An 18,620-nucleotide genomic window follows, 5' to 3' on the forward strand; every position below is an offset into this window, starting at 1 on the left:
TGGCCCATACTCTGCCTCTCCGTCTCCAAAGCTCTATGCGAACGGAACGCCTGGGCGAGTCCTAAAGAAGAGAGAGACAGGCAGAGACGACGCAGGCACCGGCCACCACAGGGCAAACACTTCTTCACAAAGAATCCCATTTTCCTCATCTGCAACAACCTTGGGTCTCCGGTACATTCCCGAGACACATTTCCCACCCCCCAAGGATCAACATTTTCTCTCTCTCTTACGAGCTTACCCTTCTTACCTCTGTTCCGTTTCCTCACTTCTGTTCGTTCGTCCTTCCCGCCTCTCCCTTTGCTCACCACTCAGAACCATCTTCTTTCCTGCTCCTCGCCGTCGGTCAACGATCGTTGTCAATGCTGGTGGCTGTTCGTCGCTGCTGTCTCGACGACATCGTACCGACCGCCCTGCCTACCCTGATGTTCTTTCTTCCCCATAATGACCGCCTCCATCTTTGAACATAAAGTCATTGATTTAGGCCGTCATTGTCTGCTCGGTTTCTGCTGAATGAGTAGTCGTTGTTTCGATATCACAAAGGAGAAGGGGGGGAAAGGTCGGAACGGACAATCGGCCATCGAAGAAAAGTGATCTCGGTCCCGTCTCGTCTCGTTCCAACTTCCCGATATACTGCTTCGCCTGTCTCTCCCACGTTTGTCAAGTTATTGCTGCCTTTCTTGCTCGTCCAAGTCCACAACTACACGGATTCGCCAACACTCTTCGAACCCCAACCCTAGCATCCTGTCGTGTCTCTCACCGTCGACAACGTACATACACCCCCTGTCTCTTCTGCTTCTTCAAACGCCCCCCTTTCCGAAGCATGGTGTAAGTCCAAACGTCTCATAGCTTCGAACGTCTCGCCCACTTGTCCCCAATCCCAGCTCGCATCTGTTTGCACACCTCCTGCAAACCCTTACAACCCAAAAAGATGACAGATGTGGTCTCTACGCCTCGGCCACGGCGGTCAACCTCTTCCTCTGGTGGCATATCTGCCCATTCGGCCATGGAACGAAGAGCAAGCCAGGAGACGGACGAGGGACCAAACTCAGTAGGCTCTGCTGGCAGTCGCGCGAGTAGAAAGCGCGTTGCATCCATTGATATCGAGGAAGCCAATACCTCTAAAGCGAGGAACCTCAGTCTGGAGACCAGACCGATGAGTAGCCAGAGCGGCAAGGACACCATCTGTCTCTGCACGCCCGGACTCAAGATCCCAAGGCCTCGCAACCGTGAGTCGCACATTTTTCGCTCTTCATCCCGCATCACCGGCCGACACATCTTCGTCACAGACCTGGCCTGAGACCGGCCTTGGGGGACTCTTCTTTGTTGGACAATCCAGACAGACTGCTGGACACTTGTGCGATGCCCGTTGACTGACGTCGTTCTTTCACAGCCTTCATACTGTATAGACAACACCACCAGGCTACCGTCTCCACCGAATTCCCAGGTCTTTCCAACCCAGATATATCCAAAATCATAGGACAGCGGTGGAAATCGCAAGACCCACGAGAGAGGGAAATTTGGAAGCAACTTGGAGAAGAAGAGAAGATACGGCACGCAACAATCTACCCAAATTACCGCTATCAGCCTCGTCGGGGGAGATCTAGGAGCCAAACAGGACCGTCGGCCTCGACTAGTCCGGGACGGTGCCCCAACTGTGGTGGCAGATTTATCGCAACGCCGAGAACGCCGTCAACACCAGCAGGCACGCCGACGGCCGCAAAACCAAAAATGCAGCCGCATCATCCGAGCGAGGCCCGCGGCGGGGACAGCGACCACCTTCGGCGTGCTTTACCTGGAGGGAAACAGCCTTACCAACACCAACACAATAACTTGCGGGACGTGGAAGAAGAATACGAACCAATGTCGCCATCCCCCGAGCTCAAACGACGCCGAATCAACCCCCCTACGGGATATTACCAGGCGGTCCCTTCACCTGGACCATACACAGGCCATCCTCTATCGAGGCAGCCTAGGTCGACGGTGAGTATGCCTCCTACGCCGCCGGTCGCCGGCTACGGGCCCTTGCCCGGTCCATCGTCCCTCGCGAGGCCCGGGTATAGTAACATGGCGCCCCCTCCTCCACGACCGCCCCATCCGGCGAACGCGGGGCCAAGCCGCGGCCCGGGTTACGATGAGAGTCTTCGACTGCCGCCCCTCCAGACCCAGTCGTCACCGCCACTCAACAGAGATAATGATACAAACGACCGCCCGAGTGCACACCCAATGACTGGCATGGGCATCGCAAACTCGAGAGATAGATATGCTCAAAGCCTCGAGGCCATGATTATGACGATTCCTTTCTGGAGCAAGCTGAAGGTCCTGCAAAAGATTAGCCCGACTTTGGCTCCGCCGGGACCGACCAGTCCTGAAATCGAGATTCGCGGCGCGGTTGTTGCCGTTGAGGGGGCTGATCCTCGACAGCTAGAGCAGGTGGGAACGGCAGTGCATAGGTCTCTCCTTGGCTTGAGCGAGATCGATCTGAAGACGTGGAGCGAGGGGCCGAGTATGCCGTTGTCTGTCCTGTCAGCCGAAGATGACGCAAGGATGAACGACACGGCCTCTGCTGGCGGCAGCAGCAGCAGGAAGAGCAGCCATTCGCAGCCCAACTTACACGCCTCGGAGCTGTTCTCTGCTTATATGGAGAGCATCCTGAAGTGGCATGTGAAGTCGCGAGAGATCATCAATCATGTTTCCACCAAGCCGGCTTTCGCAGCGGAACCGCCTCCGCTTACGAGGCGGGCATCGGAGGGGGAGGCTGTCGGGTCTCGACATAGCTCGATATCGGTACCCAGCAAAACACCAGTTGCTCTGCTCCCCGCCGGATTCAGCTTGACCCTCTCAGACAAGTACGCCTGCACATTACCCATCTATGATTGCTATGCCCCGATCGATCATTGGCAATGGGTATCGACTTTGTGGAGGGGAATAATTGGACCGGACCTCGTCATCTATGTCAAGTCAGTGACTGAGGAGGAAATCACTCACGCAGGTGCAGTTGAGTTCCGAGGCCCCGGTGTGATGGTGGTCAGGGTTTCGCATAATAAGTCATTGGACGAGAAGACGGAGCGACGCATCTCTTTTGAATTGGTGGAGTGGATTCGAGGAGGCAGCTATCAGGAGGGAATCGGGCGAGGTTGAGATGGCTACAAAAGCAGACTTAATAATGTGATGATTCCAACGGGGTGCGGTGACGGATTTCCTTCTTGTCGGATTGAGACACACTATTGATTTTTTTCCTGACATAGCGTAGGCGTAGATAGGAAAACCAAAATACTGAGCAAACGTATTGAGTCGATTATTGGACAGCGCATGCTTGCTTCAAGTGAGTACATCTGAATTCCCCGAATAGGCCAAATGATACCTCCCTGCGTTGCGTCGAGAGCCGATCTGCTGCGCACTGACCATTTTATTGAATGATGCATTTCATGGGCGTTCCGTCGAAGGAAATAAGACAACGTCGCTGTGTATTTCTTTGAAGCCCGTTTGCTATGTGTTTGAGAGAGCATTGTTGTCGTCTACTACCTGTGTCTTCTTAGTAAGGCCTTAGGTATAATGGATGCTGGTCACTTGTACACAGTACCGGTATATGAAGTTATCCAGTAGGAAATCTCGCTTAAGCTCATGGCGGAAGACCCTGAGATGCAAGGCAAGAACTAGCCAATCAGACATTGACTTTGTATTGACATTACCCCAACTAAGCCCCTTGTTAGCTTTGTCGGAACCGCCGCAGCAGCAGCAGCAAGCTCCAAGCTTCAGCGCGTTTATCCGATTGGGACGCGCTCCCAATGGCCCCCCTTGGTGACATCCAAACACAACGTAATCGTCCAAGTACACACCACTCATCACGACGACGGGGCCTCAACGACTGGCCTACGCCCCACGATCAACCGACAGCAATAACGAACATGGTTATCTCCTAGTAGAGTCACAGTCGCGGAACAATGTCGGAGCTCGCAGTCGGCCAGACGGTGCGTCTATCAGACGGCCGGACTGGCATCGTACGCTTCGCCGGTGGAACGCACTTCGCTAGCGGCGATTGGGTGGGCATCGAACTCGAGGATGATAGCGGAAAGAATGATGGCAGCGTTCAGGGCGAGCGGTACTTTGACTGTGCCCTTGGGCATGGCATGTTTGTGCGCCCGACGACATTGGCCATCATCGCCCAGGCGCCTGCTCCGGCGGCGAAGCCAGCAGCTCGCAGGCCTAGCCGGCCGAGCAGCTTCAATCCTGGCGCTGGGAGGACGACCAGCGATACTGGTTTGACCAAAAGGATGAGTCTGAATGCCCCCAGTCCGAGTCCGGGACCTAAGGTGTCCCGGCCGGCGAGTACACTAAGGGTGAGTGTACAAATGCCTATGTATATCAAGAGCAACGACTCACAATGGACATGCAGTCACCGACCAAGTCACCCACAAAACAGCTCGGATCAGCAACATCGAGTACCGCGCCATCGCGAACTACCACGCCGTCCAATACACGCACACCGGCTACAGCCGCCAAAACGCGGCCAAGCGTGGGAACCTCTCGCAGCTCCATGGGACCTCCGCCAATACCCGCCAACAGAACCACGAGGCAGCCCTCGACATCTTCAGCTGCCACACGGCCTACTCCAGGAAGACCCAACAGTGGTCGACTATCCATCTCTGGACGGACGGCTAGTTCTGCGAGAAGGCCCTCCGCTGACATGGGAGCTGGAAAGAACGTCGACAGCGGCGAAGACGCAGGTGCCACGTCTCCCAACAAGGATGGCGAGACAAGCCCCGTGAGAGCAAGGACAAAGGCTTTGGAGAAGCTCACATCAGGCTCGGCGTCTACCACGCCTACAAGTTCAACAAAACCAGCAACAACCGCCCGTTCTACACCAAATGCCGCCGCTGCAAACAGAGAAATAGAGGACCTCAAGGCCAAGCTCAAAGTACTCGAGAGAAAGAGGTTGGAAGACAGAGAGAAGTTGAAGCAATTGGACCAGGTCCAAGGCGAGCGGGACAGATTTCAGTCGATTATAGAAAAGTTGCAGGCGAAATACCAGCCTCAGCAGAGCGAGAACAACGAGTTGCGGAAACAATTAAAGGAGGCAGAGGAGAGGTTCGAATCGATCGAGTCGATGCAGATGGAGCACGAGACTGCTCTGGAGCTGGCCACGTTGGACCGTGAGATGGCTGAAGAGACGGCCGAGGTTCTTAAGGTTGAACTCGAGGCTCTGAAGCAGAAGTCGGAAGAGCTGGAGCTCGAAGTGGAAATACTCCGCGAAGAGAATGCGGAATTCGGCCAGGGTATGTCTGCGGAGGACCGAGCCAGCACTGGTTGGCTGCAGATGGAGAGGACGAACGAGCGGCTACGCGAAGCCCTCCTGCGACTGCGCGACTTGACTCAGCAACAAGAGGAGGAGCTCAAGGACCAAATCAAGACTTTGGAGGATGATCTCCAGGAATTTGGCACCGTCAAGGAGCAATTCGATGCGGCGAAAGAAAAGCTGGCCCAATCAGAGGCTGCCGTTGAAGATCTTCGGCAACAACTCGACAATGCTTTGGGCGCTGAAGATATGATCGAGGACCTTACTGAGCGTAACATGAGCATGTCTGAGCAAATCGAAGAACTCAAGGCCGTCATCGAAGACCTCGAGAACCTAAAGGAGATCAACGACGAGCTGGAGATCAACCACGTCCAGAACGAAAAGGAGATGCAAGAGGACCTCGACTTCAAGGACAGTGTCATCACGGAGCAGGCGCGACGGGCGGGCGAGCAGGAAGAGGCCCTGGAGGACATGGAATACACCCTGTCCCGCTTCAGAGGACTAGTCACCAGCTTGCAGAGCGATCTCGAGGACATGCGGGCGTCGCACGCTGTGACTGAGACGGAATCCGAGCAGCTTAACAGCAAGTCCCGCGCTATGATGGACCTGAACATGAAGCTCCAGATCTCCGCCTCCAAGGCCCAAGTCAAGACGATCGACCTCGAGCTACGACGACTGGAGGCTCAGGAGGCCGAGCAACACTTGGAGATTGTCAAGATGTTCCTGCCCGACACCTACAAGGAGGACCAAGACTCTGTGCTTGCTTTGCTGAGGTTCAGGAGACTGGCCTTTAAGGCCGAGCTCCTGCAGTCGTTTATCAAGGAGCGTGTCAACGGCCAACCTCACTCTGGCCACGAGGACGACGTCTTTGCTGGCTGCGATGCTATTGACAAACTTACATGGGTCGCTTCTATGTGTGAGCGCTTCACCAACGCCATCAGTCACTGCTCGATTGAGCAATTCCAGCGGTTCCAGAACGCCCTGTTCGAGCTGGAGCCAGTGGAGCGGGCGCTGAACGGATGGATCGACGGCTTGCGACGAGACGATCTCAAGGAGCAGAAGTGTGCGGACGAACTCCAGCGTACCATTGCGCTCATGTCCCATCTCGCCGAGGTTCACCTCACCAACGAGTTGCCCGACTTTGCCGAGGACACGTACATGCAGACTGTCGTCATGCAAAGCCATCTTGAGTCTGCCGGTGCCACCTTTGCTGCTTTGCGCGGAATGGTCCAAAGAGTCGTGCCCTCCGAGTCTGAAGATGACGAGATGGCGCAGCACTTTAGCAAGAAATCCGAGTTTGTGGTTGCTCAGACCCGGAGTGCCAAGGTTATTGCTGGAAAGGCTGTGCGGGCTCTTCAAGATCTCAAATCTCGCTCGCTGGCGTTGCCGCAGGAGACCAAGGAGTCCTTTGAGCAGTGCCAGGATGCTACTCAACAGCTGGCGGCGTTGGCTCGCGAGATTGGCTCCGACTTGCATACGCTCCTGCATGAGGAAGGCCGTAACGAGCCCTTCACTTACCGCGAAGTTCAGGACAGTATCTCCAAAGCCACCACCAAGGTCACCATGTCAAGCGAGTCCGACCTCTTCTCTACGTATCTGTCCAGGCTTCGTACTCTTACTAGCCAGATCTCGGACCTGGCCGCGCTTAGCGCAGATCTGTCTCAGACGCAAGAGTTTGAAGTCAGCCCTGCACCGTGGAAGCTTCGTGCCCAGGAGCTCAAGGCTATCAAGACGATTCCCGTTGACGCGGAGGAAGAGATGCGCCGCCTTAAGGAGGAGCACAACGAGGCCCGCGTGGCGATTGCACAGCGCGACGAGAATCTCAGCACGGCCAACCTCAAGATTGAGACCCTCGAGTCGAGGATGAAGGATGCTAATGCCAAGGCTTCCCGCATCGAGGATCTCGAGGCGCAAATCGAAGCTGCGAAGCAAAAGGCTGGCAGTCTCAAGGAGGACATTGACAAGCAAGACCGTGAGCTCAAGATGCTGGAGACGGACCGCGACAAGTGGAAGAAGATTGCCGGCGACAGCAAGGCTTTCGCGGACGGTGCCGGTGCAGCGGGCGCCAAGGCTGGCCAGGAGCGGGCGGTTGCTACGGCGCGCGAGATGGATGCTCTCAAGAGCGAGATCGCGAGCCTGCAAGCTGCCGTGCGATACCTTCGCGAGGATAACAGGCGCGCTAGGATGACGGAGCAGCACAACTACGACTGGCTGGCGGAGCCGCTCACCAAGTCGCCGTCCATTGTGGAGCAGCGCCGCGCCCTCGTCGTGGCGGAGGGCAAGGATGTTCTCAGCGAGCTGGTCAAGTTCACAACGTCAGCCCGCGTTTACGACCTTGCTTCCCTGCCGGAAGACAAGCTCGCGTGGAAGCCCGCGCGCAGCACGCCGCAGTATCAAGCTGCCAAGCAGAGGGAGGACCTCGCGGCGTGGAACAGCTGGCGCAACTCGGTGCTCAAGAAGTCCGAGGTCGTGCTAGGACGCAAGGACGGGGCGGCGGCGGAGAAGAAGCAGATGATGAAGAGCGTGGCGGCGAGATTGCAGATCCGCCTGCCGGACGCAGACGGCAAGATGGTGCCCGGCGGCGGGCGGAATGTGCAAATTGTGGGATCCCGCGAGTGGGAGGGGATACAGGGCCGACTGGCGGCAGTATGATTATCATGGGAGCGATGCGATGCGGTTTGGTAGAAGGACTAGTAGGATGTTAAATACCCCCTGAATCCCAACCTTATTCTTCAAGTCTAGCATGCTTTGATTGGGTTGGTTCCCTCAGCCTTTTTCTACGACCCTTTCTTTGTCCCTCCGTGATGTCGCTTAACTGTCGACCACTGACCGTTGTCCGTGGTGTATTTTTCATGATGCGTAGGACTGACTCCTTGAATGAAGTCCATTCCCGGTTTCCCTTTTTATGACTTTCTTCTCTCTTACTCTCTCACTCTCTCTTTGACAGTCCACTTCAAGCCTTGCCCTTGCCCTTCTTCTTCTTACCAGCCTTCTCCTCCTCAGCGCCGCCACCACCCAAAGCGCCCCCCTGAGCCTGCTGCATCAACGCCGCCATCGGGTCCCCGCCCCCCTGCATCTCCTTCATCATGTCCTTGAACAAATTCTCGCTGACGCCGCCGCCCGTCATGGCAGGACTGATGTACGGCAACAGCTCGCCCATCTTCCACCCGCGCGGGACGGCAGGCCTAGGCCACGGCTTGCTGGGATCGTGCGCGGGGGCGCCCTGCACGCGCGCTTTGAGAGCGGCGCTCTCCTCCGTCGTCGGGTTGCGCTTGAGGTGCTCGGCGACGAGGATGTACAGGTGGTGCTTGTTCTTGATCTCCTGCGCACCCGCGGGGCGGCTCGCGGCGCTGGCTTTGCCGCCGTCCGGGCCGAGCTGGCCGTTGAAGCGCGTGCGGATCTTGACGCGGCCCGGGTTCGCCCAGTCCTTTGGGTGGAATTTGGCCGGCTCGAAGAGCGTGGGCAGGCGGAGGGCGGCGCAGGCGTTTACGATTTCGCGGGCGATGGGGTTCTCTACGGCCAGGGACTTGGGCACGCGGCGGCCCTCGGCGCGGGTGCGGCGGGCGTCAAAGTAGATTGGGTAGAGGCACTGGAAGTCTGCGTATTGCTTCTGGTCGACGGTCGTTTGGAACTCGGAGGAGCCGCCGCGAGGGCCTGGGCCGGAGGCGGCGGCGGGGGGAATGTTGGAGGGGTTGATTTGCGGTGCGCGCTGTGCTGATGATTTGGGCTCGACGCGGCGCATGATGTCGTTGTCGGCAAAGTCGTCAATGTCGCCCTCGGAGGGGTCTGATGCCTCGAGGTCGCTGTCTTCGACCTCCTCTATGCGTGGGTGCGACATGGTTGTGGTTTGTCTGGGGGTGGTGTGGTATTATCTGGAGGATTATCTGTGGTCGCCGCTTGTTGTTTGGTCCCCTAATGAGCTCGTGACTCTCGAGGTATCGATCGATTCGGGAGCTTTCGTCGTCGTTGTTGGTGGTGGGGTTGGAGGCCTAGGAGACGTGAGGTGAGGATACAGTTGTCGCTTGAAGAGGAGGCTCTCTCTGCTAATCCACTCTGGGATTTTGGCCGGCGGGTGTGGGGTTGCGAGACCACGGTTCGTGGTGGGGTTGGGTTGGAGTGGCGGGGTCCACTATCCCGCCGGGGCTCGGCAGACAGGTACAGGGCATCACGTCACCTCGTGGGTAGCTTATACGGAGTAGACGAAGGTATCAAGGAACATTCGTTGTTACTTACCTCTCTCAATATTCCTCATTACAATATTCCTCATTTCATAGATATAAAACGAGCAGAGTAATCTTCACAAAATAAGAAGAGAAAAAGAGTCATCGAAGGGATTTGAACTGTTCCCATGACCTTCAAAAAATATAAGCCACCGGGGGTCAAGCTGCTGGTGCGGAGGTCGAAAGTAAGCAGTCGCAACTATAACGCCAACAGGTCTCCTCATCACATGATGACAATTAAGCCAATTGAAGACCCATATTGAAGACCCATATAGCTAGAGTGTGAGGCAATGGTTTTGCATGGTCAGAAAGTTCAGGTACGGTTGATCCTCACTTAAGCCCCATATCAGCCTCACAGCATAAACAATGTTCGGGAACAGTTATCCATGTATAGCTATATGAAGCTCATTTGGCAAGCTCAAATTGCCAGTGAGCAAGCTAATATTACATAAACTAATTCTCAAAAGCAAACCCAGCACGTCGGAGGACCATTAGCGGATGAGCTACGACTCTATGCCACAGCCAATCCATATGCTATAAGCAAATCCTGTCCCTTTGTCTTCATGTCCCTCTTTCCCTCCAAAGTCGGCTTCTCAAAGCCGTTCAGTTTTCGTGAATCTTTGCATTCTTGAACTTTGTGCCAGGTGGATGATCCTCAACTCTGAACTTGCAATACGGGTGGGTGCAGGTGGTTCCAGTCACGCTGGGACACTGCGAGACTTGTTAGTACAACTGTTTTGCAAAGGTAAAAGAAGAAGACTTACATGATGTCCGTAAATGCAGTTTTCCACGTCACACTCCTGACCGCTGGTGCAGGGGTTGAGACGAGTCAAATGGGCAATGGCGTTGATTTCATCCGCATTGGGCTTGTATTTGTGTTCAAAGCAGCACTCATCGCCCTTGGCACAAGGACCGCGCAGGTAATGGTTGTTGCACAGCTTGTCCTTGCCCGTTCGTTTCTTAATGTTATCCATGGCTGTTGCGTTGATGGGGATGGGGGGATCCATGCCACGTCCGCCAGGGTTCCACGCCGGTGTTGCCACTTTTGGCTCTGTAGCCTTGCGAGCTGGAACATTGACGGATATTTTGGCCAACGGGGTGGTGATAACAGGCGGTGGGCTTGCCTTAGCAGTGACCCCTGCCCAGGAAGACGAAGCCGTCGTTGCCACTGTAGCAGGAGGCGAGATTGGCGAGGCCACCATCACAGGCGAAGATGTCGACGCTCTAGATGGAGCCGGAAAGAAAGGCACCGAAGCTGGTGCCTGTGCCGAACACCTGGCATATGCCTCGGCGCGTTCAGCAGCGCGGTCGCCACTTCTATCAATGAGCTTTTGGTTTCGGAAAAGGCTGGGCAGCGGGTCGAGGATATGAACGTTGGTGCTTTTCAGCTCTCTGACCGTAGCGACGCCCTCAATTAGACTGACTCTCGAGCGAGTATCTTTATCTTGAAGGATCTCATCGAGAAAAGGTGCATAACCCGCATCGTGGGAAATGCCTAGCAAAATCTGTCTGCAGTTGTAGTTTCGCAAATGCCAACGGGTGGCCTCTATGACAATGTTAGCCCATTTGTCACTACTATAACATCGCCGCCCAGTCTCGAGTATAACGCACCTTTGATCTTCGAGTCAGCACGTTCCTTACCGTGACCGACGTCGATGAAATCAAACGAAGCTTTGGCCTGTGTGAAGCCCAGAGAAAACTCCTTAAGCTCGGACTCGCTGTCGAGGCAGCCATCTCTGCGCATAGCACGTCCAAGACCGGATAGATTGGCGCAAACTTTGGCGACGATTTCAACCTCACCCGACTGGCTGCCAACGTACTCGGCAACGGCAGTTCGGAGGGCATAGGCGGCTTGCTTGCCGCCCTCGATGCCTTGTCTGATAAATGATTCTTGGAACTATTGAGGGGCCCCGCGATTAGCATTATATCGAAAAACCGAGGTAGTAGTCGGGGCCACGTACAAGAAGTCCGTCTCCATCAATTAGAATCAAGACGTAGGGATTGCGATTCTGCGAGGTTTAGTCACTTTGAAGATAAAGGGTGGGGGAGAAGCTGCTGGGCAGCAGGCGGCGCCGCTGTCTACCTTCATGTAGCTGTTATCATAATCAAGCTCTTGCAGCACCTGCTGCATTTCTCTTCTGGAAGTGGTAGCATGTTCGAGGTCAAGCTTTGCATTGCGCAGCTCCTGCTTCAGCATCTGATTTTCATCGGCATATTGGCCCTGAATTTCTTTGCAGTATATTAAAAGGTCCTGTAGTTGGAAAATCAAACGAGGTTAGCGGAGTGTAACTTTGGTCAAGGTTCATAACCTTGTTCAGAGGGGCGGTCCCATGTTGGGATGGACGGGAACAGCAGTTCGTCGCTTCTCGTGCAGGTGGATTGAGTGTGGGCTTGGAAAGGTGGCGATGAGGGAAGTAGGGGATCAGCAGCCGAAGCGCGTCAAAGATGATAGCTGCAGCGCCAACGCCAAACAGGCGCCGAAGCTAGACGCGGTAGCAAAAGTTGACGACCTCCCTCCAAAAGCTCAAGCTCGAGCTCAAGCTCAATCTGGGGGTGGCTTTGTTGCGGGACCGTACCGAGCAAGGGATAGGAAGCTTTGGTCTCTCTGCATGCGCAGACGAGCCGTGGAAAGGACGTTGAAAAAACAACGGAGAGGGAGGGGTGGTCAGGCAATGGCAGGCAAACCATGGGACAAGTGGAAAGCGCAAACACACCTTCATCAGCTGGTCGCTGGCGTTCTGGTAGCCCTGCAAGTTCTGATACCGAGTGACAAAGTCCATGATCTCTGAATTATCCAAGGCCATTTTGGTAGATGATTTTTCTTTCTTAATGCCTGTTCCGATGGCCGAAGGCAAGGTGCTGCTCGGCGAGAAAGGAAAAGAATGCAACGGAGACTGGCTACTGGTGCGAAGGTAAGGTGGCAGAACAGGGGCCGAATTGTTGGTGTTGATGCCCAGGTTGTTGGTGTCAAAAGGCGACCGGGTGGTCGTGGTATGAGTGGTGGTGGGCATCTTTTTCTTTTTTTCCCTCCTTCACTCAGGCGAAGTGAGAGCTGCTTGTTTTTTCTGCCACCAGTCAGATTCAGCGAACAAAATAAAAATTGAGAGAGCCCAAGCAGGAAGAAGAGTGAGAAAGGTGAGGCGGACGCTGCAGTCCTTGTGTGCCAAAGGGAAAAGGCAAGAAGTCGCGGCGGTAGTCTCAACTGCTGCACTCTCTATTGGCGCCAGGAGGTGCAGGTGCAGGTACGGTAGGTGGGTGAGTGAGAGAGCGAGCGAGTGAGTGAGTGAGTGCGTGTGTGTGAGTGTTGTGCTTGGACGGGACGTGGATGTGTGGATGACTGTAGTGCTTGGTGCTTGGTACTTGGGGACGTAGTCAAAAAAAAAGGTGAAAGTACTGTGCCTGCCTCTTGTGCTTGTGATGCTTTGGTGCGATGGCCCAGCCGGATCAGGCAGACAGTATGCTCTGCTGCAGGTATTGTTGTAGCAAGAAATGCGCCTAGCCAGTACGTAGCAGGTTACGTCTCTTCTGGAAAGCGATTTATGAGAGGAGAGGTGAGGTGACCTATCGACCAGGCTCGTGTGTGTGCAATGTATGAGAATTGCGTAGGTAGATAGGCTGGTTTGATGATATGGGGAAAAGAATCTTTGTGGCTAAGCCCTTTCTTCACATCTAGAGCTTTGCGTGAGCTGCAATGAGAAACTCAAGAGCTGTGAATGGCAAAAAAAGCCAAGGCAGGTGGATAAGTAACAAAAGTGTAAGAATGGGAAAGCAAAATAAGGTAGGATGCAGCCCAAGACAAGAGAGACAAGCACTGAGACTACCTTAGCGCAGCTCAAGTCTCGTCGATCGGCGATGGGATTGATAAGGTTGATAGCTGGACAGGGCTGGAGCTTGGGGGCTGGAGACGACGTTCAAGATGTTCGGTTCAGGCCAAAAGAAAAGACAAGAGTAATTAAGTAAAGGGAGGTAGTACCTGAGGGCTGAAAAGGTGAGGTATGACCAACGGGTTGAAGGTGAAGTAGTGCCAAAAAAGCCTCTGGTGGTGCGTCTCGAGAGCGAGTAGAGGCTACGAGGGCAATGCAACGCCAGGCAAGACGATGAACAATGGGGTAGGATCGGGATTCGACCAGACCAGGATTCAGGATGGAGGTTGGTTGGTGGATGGGGTCTTGGATGAGAGGGCGTAGTACGAATATGTCTGAGGTTGAGACGAGGTAAGTCAAATAAACGGTGGGTGCCGGAGAGATTTTGTCAAGAAAAGGATTGGAAGGACAGCTTCTTTCCCTTTCCCGCACCTTACGAATAAGGGTCAATAAGATGATTTTTATGTAAAAGGTGGAAGAAAACGAACAAATATGGCAGACGGGTCTGCGAGACGGAAGAACGCAGCAACAAACGGGTTTTGAGTTAAAAGATGTCAGTCCTCCGTTGTCTGCTATCTGCTGTCTGCTTTCTCTCCCAATCGATACCTGACAGTAGAGAGTGACAGGAAGCGGTGAAGCCACTACCGGATTCTTGTATACCGATCTGCTGGAACCCGGGAGACGGAAAGCAGGATGAGCGCTCACTCGCCGGATGGGATTGAATGGCGGGGGCAAACTTCTTGATCCAACCTAGGCACGGGTAGACTTCCAACTGTCAAGAGATGGGGGGATATTCACAAGTGAAATGTGAGAAAACGTGGGAAGATAATTGCAAAATGCAAAAAAAGCAAGCGTCCGATAAGATGTTAGACACACCACAATCCAAGTCGTTGGCTGGCGCAAATTGATTTTTTTTCTTCCTCTACGGATATGGTTTTGGTGCCGTACTGTCTGGACCCCGGAAAAAATTGTCAAACTGGCATACCAAAAAAAAAAAAAAAAAAAAAGGTTACCGCTGCCCGTCCTAATCGTCATAGGCCGCAAGGATATGCGTACCTTCCATCCCGCAAGACACCGGCGACACCCTTCCTTTCATTCCCCGATACGCCGAACGACACAAAAATCGAACCAGAACGTGGACATTGTGGCAGCCATACTGTCAGGGTACGAATAGGGTATATTTTGGTCGTCAATGCATACTCGTTGTTGTATCTGCCTCGACCATTCTTGGCTACCTGCTGACCGACGACTACCTAGCAATGGCTGCGATGTGCCTGGCCCGCACCTCGCTCGACTGATTATCCACAGCTCGTGCATGAGATGCCACTTTAGCGACAACTTGCGAGGCACCACGGAGCCGGTAAGCAGGCACTGGCAGGGCAGCTCCTACTCCGCTGGCGCTAATCCCCCTACCGTCGTCACACCCAAGGTAACTGGCCAGCATCCCCCATCACGGCAGGGGTGTGCCCTTCAGCTGTAAATCATCCGTCTCCAAAGGCGCTCAAGTTCTCAACTCCAATTCAACCCACCAATACGTGCAGCCAATGACAAGAACTCAAAGTCATGCACTCAACCGCCGGAAGGCCGCGACCTTTTGATCATCTCTTTTTCGACTCTCACCTGCGACAATGTGAAAACGCCTTGCCGTCCCCCTCTCTCTCCCCTTTGCTGCCTCAATCATCCAAGCCCTTCGCTCCTTTTTCCAGGAGCTTGCAGGCAGACGTTTCGAACAAAATCTTACTCCGACTTGAAGGCGAGCGGCTCAGGCTTAAATGTCCCTAAATGGCCTTTGTTTCTGTCCGGTTCAAACATCGTTCCTCAGTCTTCCATATAACGTACGTAGTAAGGGGCTCAAATAGATGACGGGTCGTACTGGTTTAGCAAGTTCCACACACTGTCATTCCCAAAATCTCCTTCAAACGATGTTGTTCCGGCCACTGGCGGTGGTGGCGTCGCGGCTCCCCATGCGGGTAGAGATCCGTCATCCGGTATGCCGTTGAGATCGTGGTAAATGAGGTCTCCCATTGGGAACAGTGGCGCGATCGACGTGAAATCCCAGGTATTTGGTATGTTCCATTCCGAGGCAGAGGATGGCAAAGGATACGCCGATGCCGCGTCTGATGCCATGGGTAGTGATGTTGGTGTCGCCACCGTACTGCTCTTGCTCACTGGCGTATCTGCCGTGGCCGCTGTCGTCGTTGACACCGATCCACGGCCTGAAAGACTGCTGTTGTCTGCCGTCGATGCCGGGGTTGTCTGGGATGCCAGGCTGGACAGGCTTGCTGGTGGCGCCGGGTTTCCTACTGCTTTCTTAAACTTATTAAATATCGCCTGAAGAACACCCTTTGCCGCCTTCGCGAGAGGGTTTCGCTCTTGCATCGCTTCAAACCTCTCCGTTGTCCAGTGGAAGTGCTGCATGGCGCTGCCTGCCATATCCAGGTTCTCCTTGGGGAACAGGATATAAATCGACGCCATGAGCACCACCGCGTCAAAGCTACCAAAAAACAGCGAGAAACTAGGCACGCTTGTTAGCCCAATCCGACTGGGTGATGCTTAAGACTTACTTTCGCCACGATCCAGCGTCAAGGCCTTGGAATGTGAGCATCTGTCGATGCAACATTTCAATGCTAGCCTTGAGCGCTTCTGTCCGACTCTTCTGCCTGTTAAAAATGTAGGGTCGGTGCAGGGCCATCAGATTGAATAGATTCATCTGCGGCAGGTAAAATCGCGTCGACTGAAGCCAAGAGGAGCACAAAGGGTTAACATCCCATTTCGTGTCCGGATTCTCGAGGCGGAAGTATGCGGGCGTGGCCTCGTCGAGTTCCATACATATTTGGTGTACCCGGTCGACCTTGGAGTAGTCTTTCGGACACGGACCGTCGTGCTCAAGCTCGAGAATCTCGCGCATTGGGCCGACGAGCTTGAACGCCCATATGCTCTTAGTCAACGGAGTCGGAGGATCTCTCTCGTCATCCCTTGGCGCAATGGGCGTCTTGCGGCGGTCTTTTGGCGGAGGCGCGTCTATCGGCAGACTAGGCGGGAGTATACGCCAGTCGATGCTGCCAGGACGTCCAAGCACAAGCGCACAGTGAATGTCCCTGTCCGGTGTCAGCCGAGTCATGAATAGCCATCCTTGCCGTCCGGCAATTGCTCACCATGTCATGAGGACCATGTAAAGCTTTCTCCTCCGCTGAATCAGCCACATGTTCTCGAGCATATCGCCAGTGTCATCACTGGCCGGGGAAGGATCCAGGCTATCCCGGTGCATGCCAATCTCTTGAGCATCTCGAATAGCGCTGCCAATGGCATGCCACTGCACTCAGCATTAGCTTTTTGATAGCCTTTAGTTACGCACGGGAGTTCACCCACCGATTCCGTAACCTTGGCCATGTACTTGAGAAACGCAGCTCGAAGAAAGTCGGCCTGGACTGTTGTGAGAGTGATTTGCCGCTTACCAAGCAGTGACAAAATGCCAACGCCAGATTCACTGTAGTCAGCGGCAAGGTCCTCGAAGGTCATGTTCCCAGCATACTTGAGATGGTCGTAAAAGTCTTGCGACCCTTCCGGCAGAGTCAGCAAGGCCGTCGCCAATACCTGGAAGAGCAGCGCGGGAAAGACTCGCAGGTCGGGCGAGAGTGCCTGTGGTCCAGAGTTGGAGAGCACGCTAAAGGGAATGTTGGACCACTCGGCAAACTGTTCCTTGAAGAGGTCCTCCTCGAGAGCATAGTACTGGTGGTTGAACTCGTGGAAGTATACGTCGATGAGTTTTTCGATATAACCCTTTGCAGGCAGCTGTCTAATCAGCGACTTGTATCGTTCCTTGGTTGCGAACTGGTCTTCGACGTGGGCTGCGCCGCCGAGATGCGACAACTGGCCGTCGCCATTGGCGCTTTCGATTTTCCTCATCAGACCGAGCGTGGAAGCTCCAGCTTGAGAGTAGCCCCAATTCGCGGCGGCATTGGAGAGGCTCTGGACGTGTGTCGATCTTGCGCCTTCGCCGTCCGGCTTGCGATTGTCTTTTGCCGTGGGCGCACCCGTTTCGTACTTGCAAGCATCCTGTTTGTTGCGCGACTTGCAGTTGGCGCATGGGAGGTCTCGGTCGCACTGCGCACAGAAACTGTGTCAACTACAAATTGCAATGACGGGAGGGACAATTGCTGCGGGCAAGGCATAGCAAACCAACCTTTTGCTTCCGTCGGTGGCATTCCGTGCAAGAAATCACCACGCGCCTGCGCTTCTTGGGCGGCGGTCGGGCGTCTTGCGTCTGGTTCTGCAATTGGGTCGGTGTTTGAGTTGGACTTGTGCTCGAGTTCTGACCATCCCGCGCCGAGGGTGGTTTCTCGGAGCTGTTACGCCGGTCGTCGGCCATGGTCGGCCGTGCAAACGTGTGTGTATGCGTATATATACGGCGAATACTATGCAGCGGACGTGGTTGTTGGGAGGTCGTGTTCGTAAAGGCGCACTCGGGGAACGGCACGACGTTCTCGAATTGTCGGCGCCGTCGCCGCCTCGGGGATTGGTTGTGTCAGTGGTTCAGGGTATTCGGTCCGCAAAGTGGGAGCCGCCTGGATTCGCCGCGAGCTCGGCACGTGGGTTGATGGAGTTGGCTGGGCGTCTGAGTATTCTTCGTTGAGTAGCGCAGGCAGGCGCAAGGCCTGGAATGGTACAGGAGAGAGGCGGGACAAGCAAGAAAACCCGGTGAATGTTGATCTCGGCCGTGGTTCCTCGCGGTGACAGCTCTCGGAAGAGATGGAGGAAGGGATGGACGATTACGGAAGCAGAATCGGTGGAAAAAGTTGGAAAACAGGACCCGCCCAAGATCAACCTGTGACTCTCGTCGGCGAGCGAAGCAGATGTCGCCTCACACTGGGGCACTGTGTGGAAGAGAGCGGAACCTGGTAATCGAGTAAGGTAGGTAGAGTGGTAGACTGGAGACACGCCTGGGCAGTAAGAGAGAGCTGCTGCTGCTGCTGCTGCTGCTGCTGCTGCTACTGCGTGAGGTAAGGTAAGGTAAAGTAGACAGACGTTGGTAATTCGATCGGGGCTGGGAAAGACGATGGTGAGCGTATTCGTAAATATGGGCAACCGGGGTACAGAAGTGGCAGGCGCTCCCTCTTTCCCAAAGGCAAGGTAGTAGGTAGTAGGTAAAGTCTAGGTAGGTAGCCAGGCTTCAACTTCCCGTCTCTCACACACAACTCACTCAACTTGCTGCAAAGGCAAGCACGCACCTGGTGTTGGCAGTTG

General features: G+C 54.6%; 5 protein-coding genes across 5 annotated transcripts; 2 read left to right on the forward strand and 3 right to left on the reverse strand.

Annotated features, from left to right (window-relative positions):
• Nucleotides 1-928: 928 nt before the first annotated feature.
• BDZ83DRAFT_580001 (HMG box protein) lies at nucleotides 929-3,138 on the forward strand (the record flags this gene model as incomplete). The annotated part of the gene is made up of 2 exons (XM_060505302.1): nucleotides 929-1,226; nucleotides 1,391-3,138. The coding sequence occupies 2 exons, from the start codon at nucleotides 929-931 to the stop codon at nucleotides 3,136-3,138; spliced, it is 2,046 nt and encodes a 681-aa protein (XP_060363838.1).
• Nucleotides 3,139-3,776: 638 nt separating this feature from the next.
• BDZ83DRAFT_673345 (CAP-Gly domain-containing protein) lies at nucleotides 3,777-7,985 on the forward strand. Its single transcript, XM_060511136.1, has 2 exons — nucleotides 3,777-4,337; nucleotides 4,394-7,985. The coding sequence occupies exons 1-2, from the start codon at nucleotides 3,942-3,944 to the stop codon at nucleotides 7,943-7,945; spliced, it is 3,948 nt and encodes a 1,315-aa protein (XP_060363839.1). The 5' UTR covers nucleotides 3,777-3,941; the 3' UTR covers nucleotides 7,946-7,985.
• On the reverse strand, nucleotides 7,986-9,372 carry BDZ83DRAFT_625109 (signal recognition particle, SRP19 subunit). The gene has a single exon (XM_060508481.1). It carries the CDS (start codon nucleotides 9,129-9,131, stop codon nucleotides 8,247-8,249), a length of 885 nt encoding a protein of 294 aa, XP_060363840.1. The 5' UTR covers nucleotides 9,132-9,372; the 3' UTR covers nucleotides 7,986-8,246.
• A 512-nt stretch (nucleotides 9,373-9,884) lies between these two features.
• Nucleotides 9,885-12,851, reverse strand: BDZ83DRAFT_625111 (uncharacterized protein). The gene is made up of 7 exons (XM_060508482.1): nucleotides 12,660-12,851; nucleotides 12,228-12,578; nucleotides 11,597-11,764; nucleotides 11,475-11,522; nucleotides 11,125-11,410; nucleotides 10,278-11,059; nucleotides 9,885-10,224 (listed from the first exon to the last, which is right to left on the reverse strand). The coding sequence occupies exons 2-7, from the start codon at nucleotides 12,522-12,524 to the stop codon at nucleotides 10,117-10,119; spliced, it is 1,689 nt and encodes a 562-aa protein (XP_060363841.1). The 5' UTR covers nucleotides 12,525-12,578; nucleotides 12,660-12,851; the 3' UTR covers nucleotides 9,885-10,116.
• Nucleotides 12,852-15,227: 2,376 nt separating this feature from the next.
• On the reverse strand, nucleotides 15,228-17,745 carry BDZ83DRAFT_580064 (fungal-specific transcription factor domain-containing protein; the record flags this gene model as incomplete). Its single annotated transcript, XM_060505308.1, has 5 exons — nucleotides 15,228-15,891; nucleotides 15,941-16,474; nucleotides 16,532-16,689; nucleotides 16,746-17,480; nucleotides 17,560-17,745. 5 exons carry the CDS (start codon nucleotides 17,743-17,745, stop codon nucleotides 15,228-15,230), a joined length of 2,277 nt encoding a protein of 758 aa, XP_060363842.1.
• Between the last annotated feature and the right edge of the window lie 875 nt (nucleotides 17,746-18,620).

Source organism: Colletotrichum acutatum (assembly GCF_030867785.1).
Source record: "Colletotrichum acutatum strain CBS 112980 chromosome Unknown BDZ83scaffold_60, whole genome shotgun sequence".
NCBI classification, from domain to species: domain Eukaryota; kingdom Fungi; phylum Ascomycota; class Sordariomycetes; order Glomerellales; family Glomerellaceae; genus Colletotrichum; species Colletotrichum acutatum.

What these genes read in the sequence shown, in the direction of transcription:
- BDZ83DRAFT_673345 (XM_060511136.1), top strand. Translation starts at nt 3,942, where the DNA reads ATGTCGGAGCTCGCAGTCGGCCAGACGGTGCGTCTATCAGACGGCCGG. An exon ending in GGCCGGCGAGTACACTAAGG is followed by an intron (nt 4,338 to 4,393) that starts GTGAGTGTACAA and finishes ATGGACATGCAG; the next exon opens with TCACCGACCAAGTCACCCAC.
- BDZ83DRAFT_625109 (XM_060508481.1), bottom strand. Translation starts at nt 9,131, where the DNA reads ATGTCGCACCCACGCATAGAGGAGGTCGAAGACAGCGACCTCGAGGCA.
- BDZ83DRAFT_625111 (XM_060508482.1), bottom strand. Translation starts at nt 12,524, where the DNA reads ATGCCCACCACCACTCATACCACGACCACCCGGTCGCCTTTTGACACC. An exon ending in TTGATGGAGACGGACTTCTT is followed by an intron (nt 11,411 to 11,474) that starts GTACGTGGCCCC and finishes GCCCCTCAATAG; the next exon opens with TTCCAAGAATCATTTATCAG. An exon ending in ACTGCATTTACGGACATCAT is followed by an intron (nt 10,225 to 10,277) that starts GTAAGTCTTCTT and finishes CAAGTCTCGCAG; the next exon opens with TGTCCCAGCGTGACTGGAAC.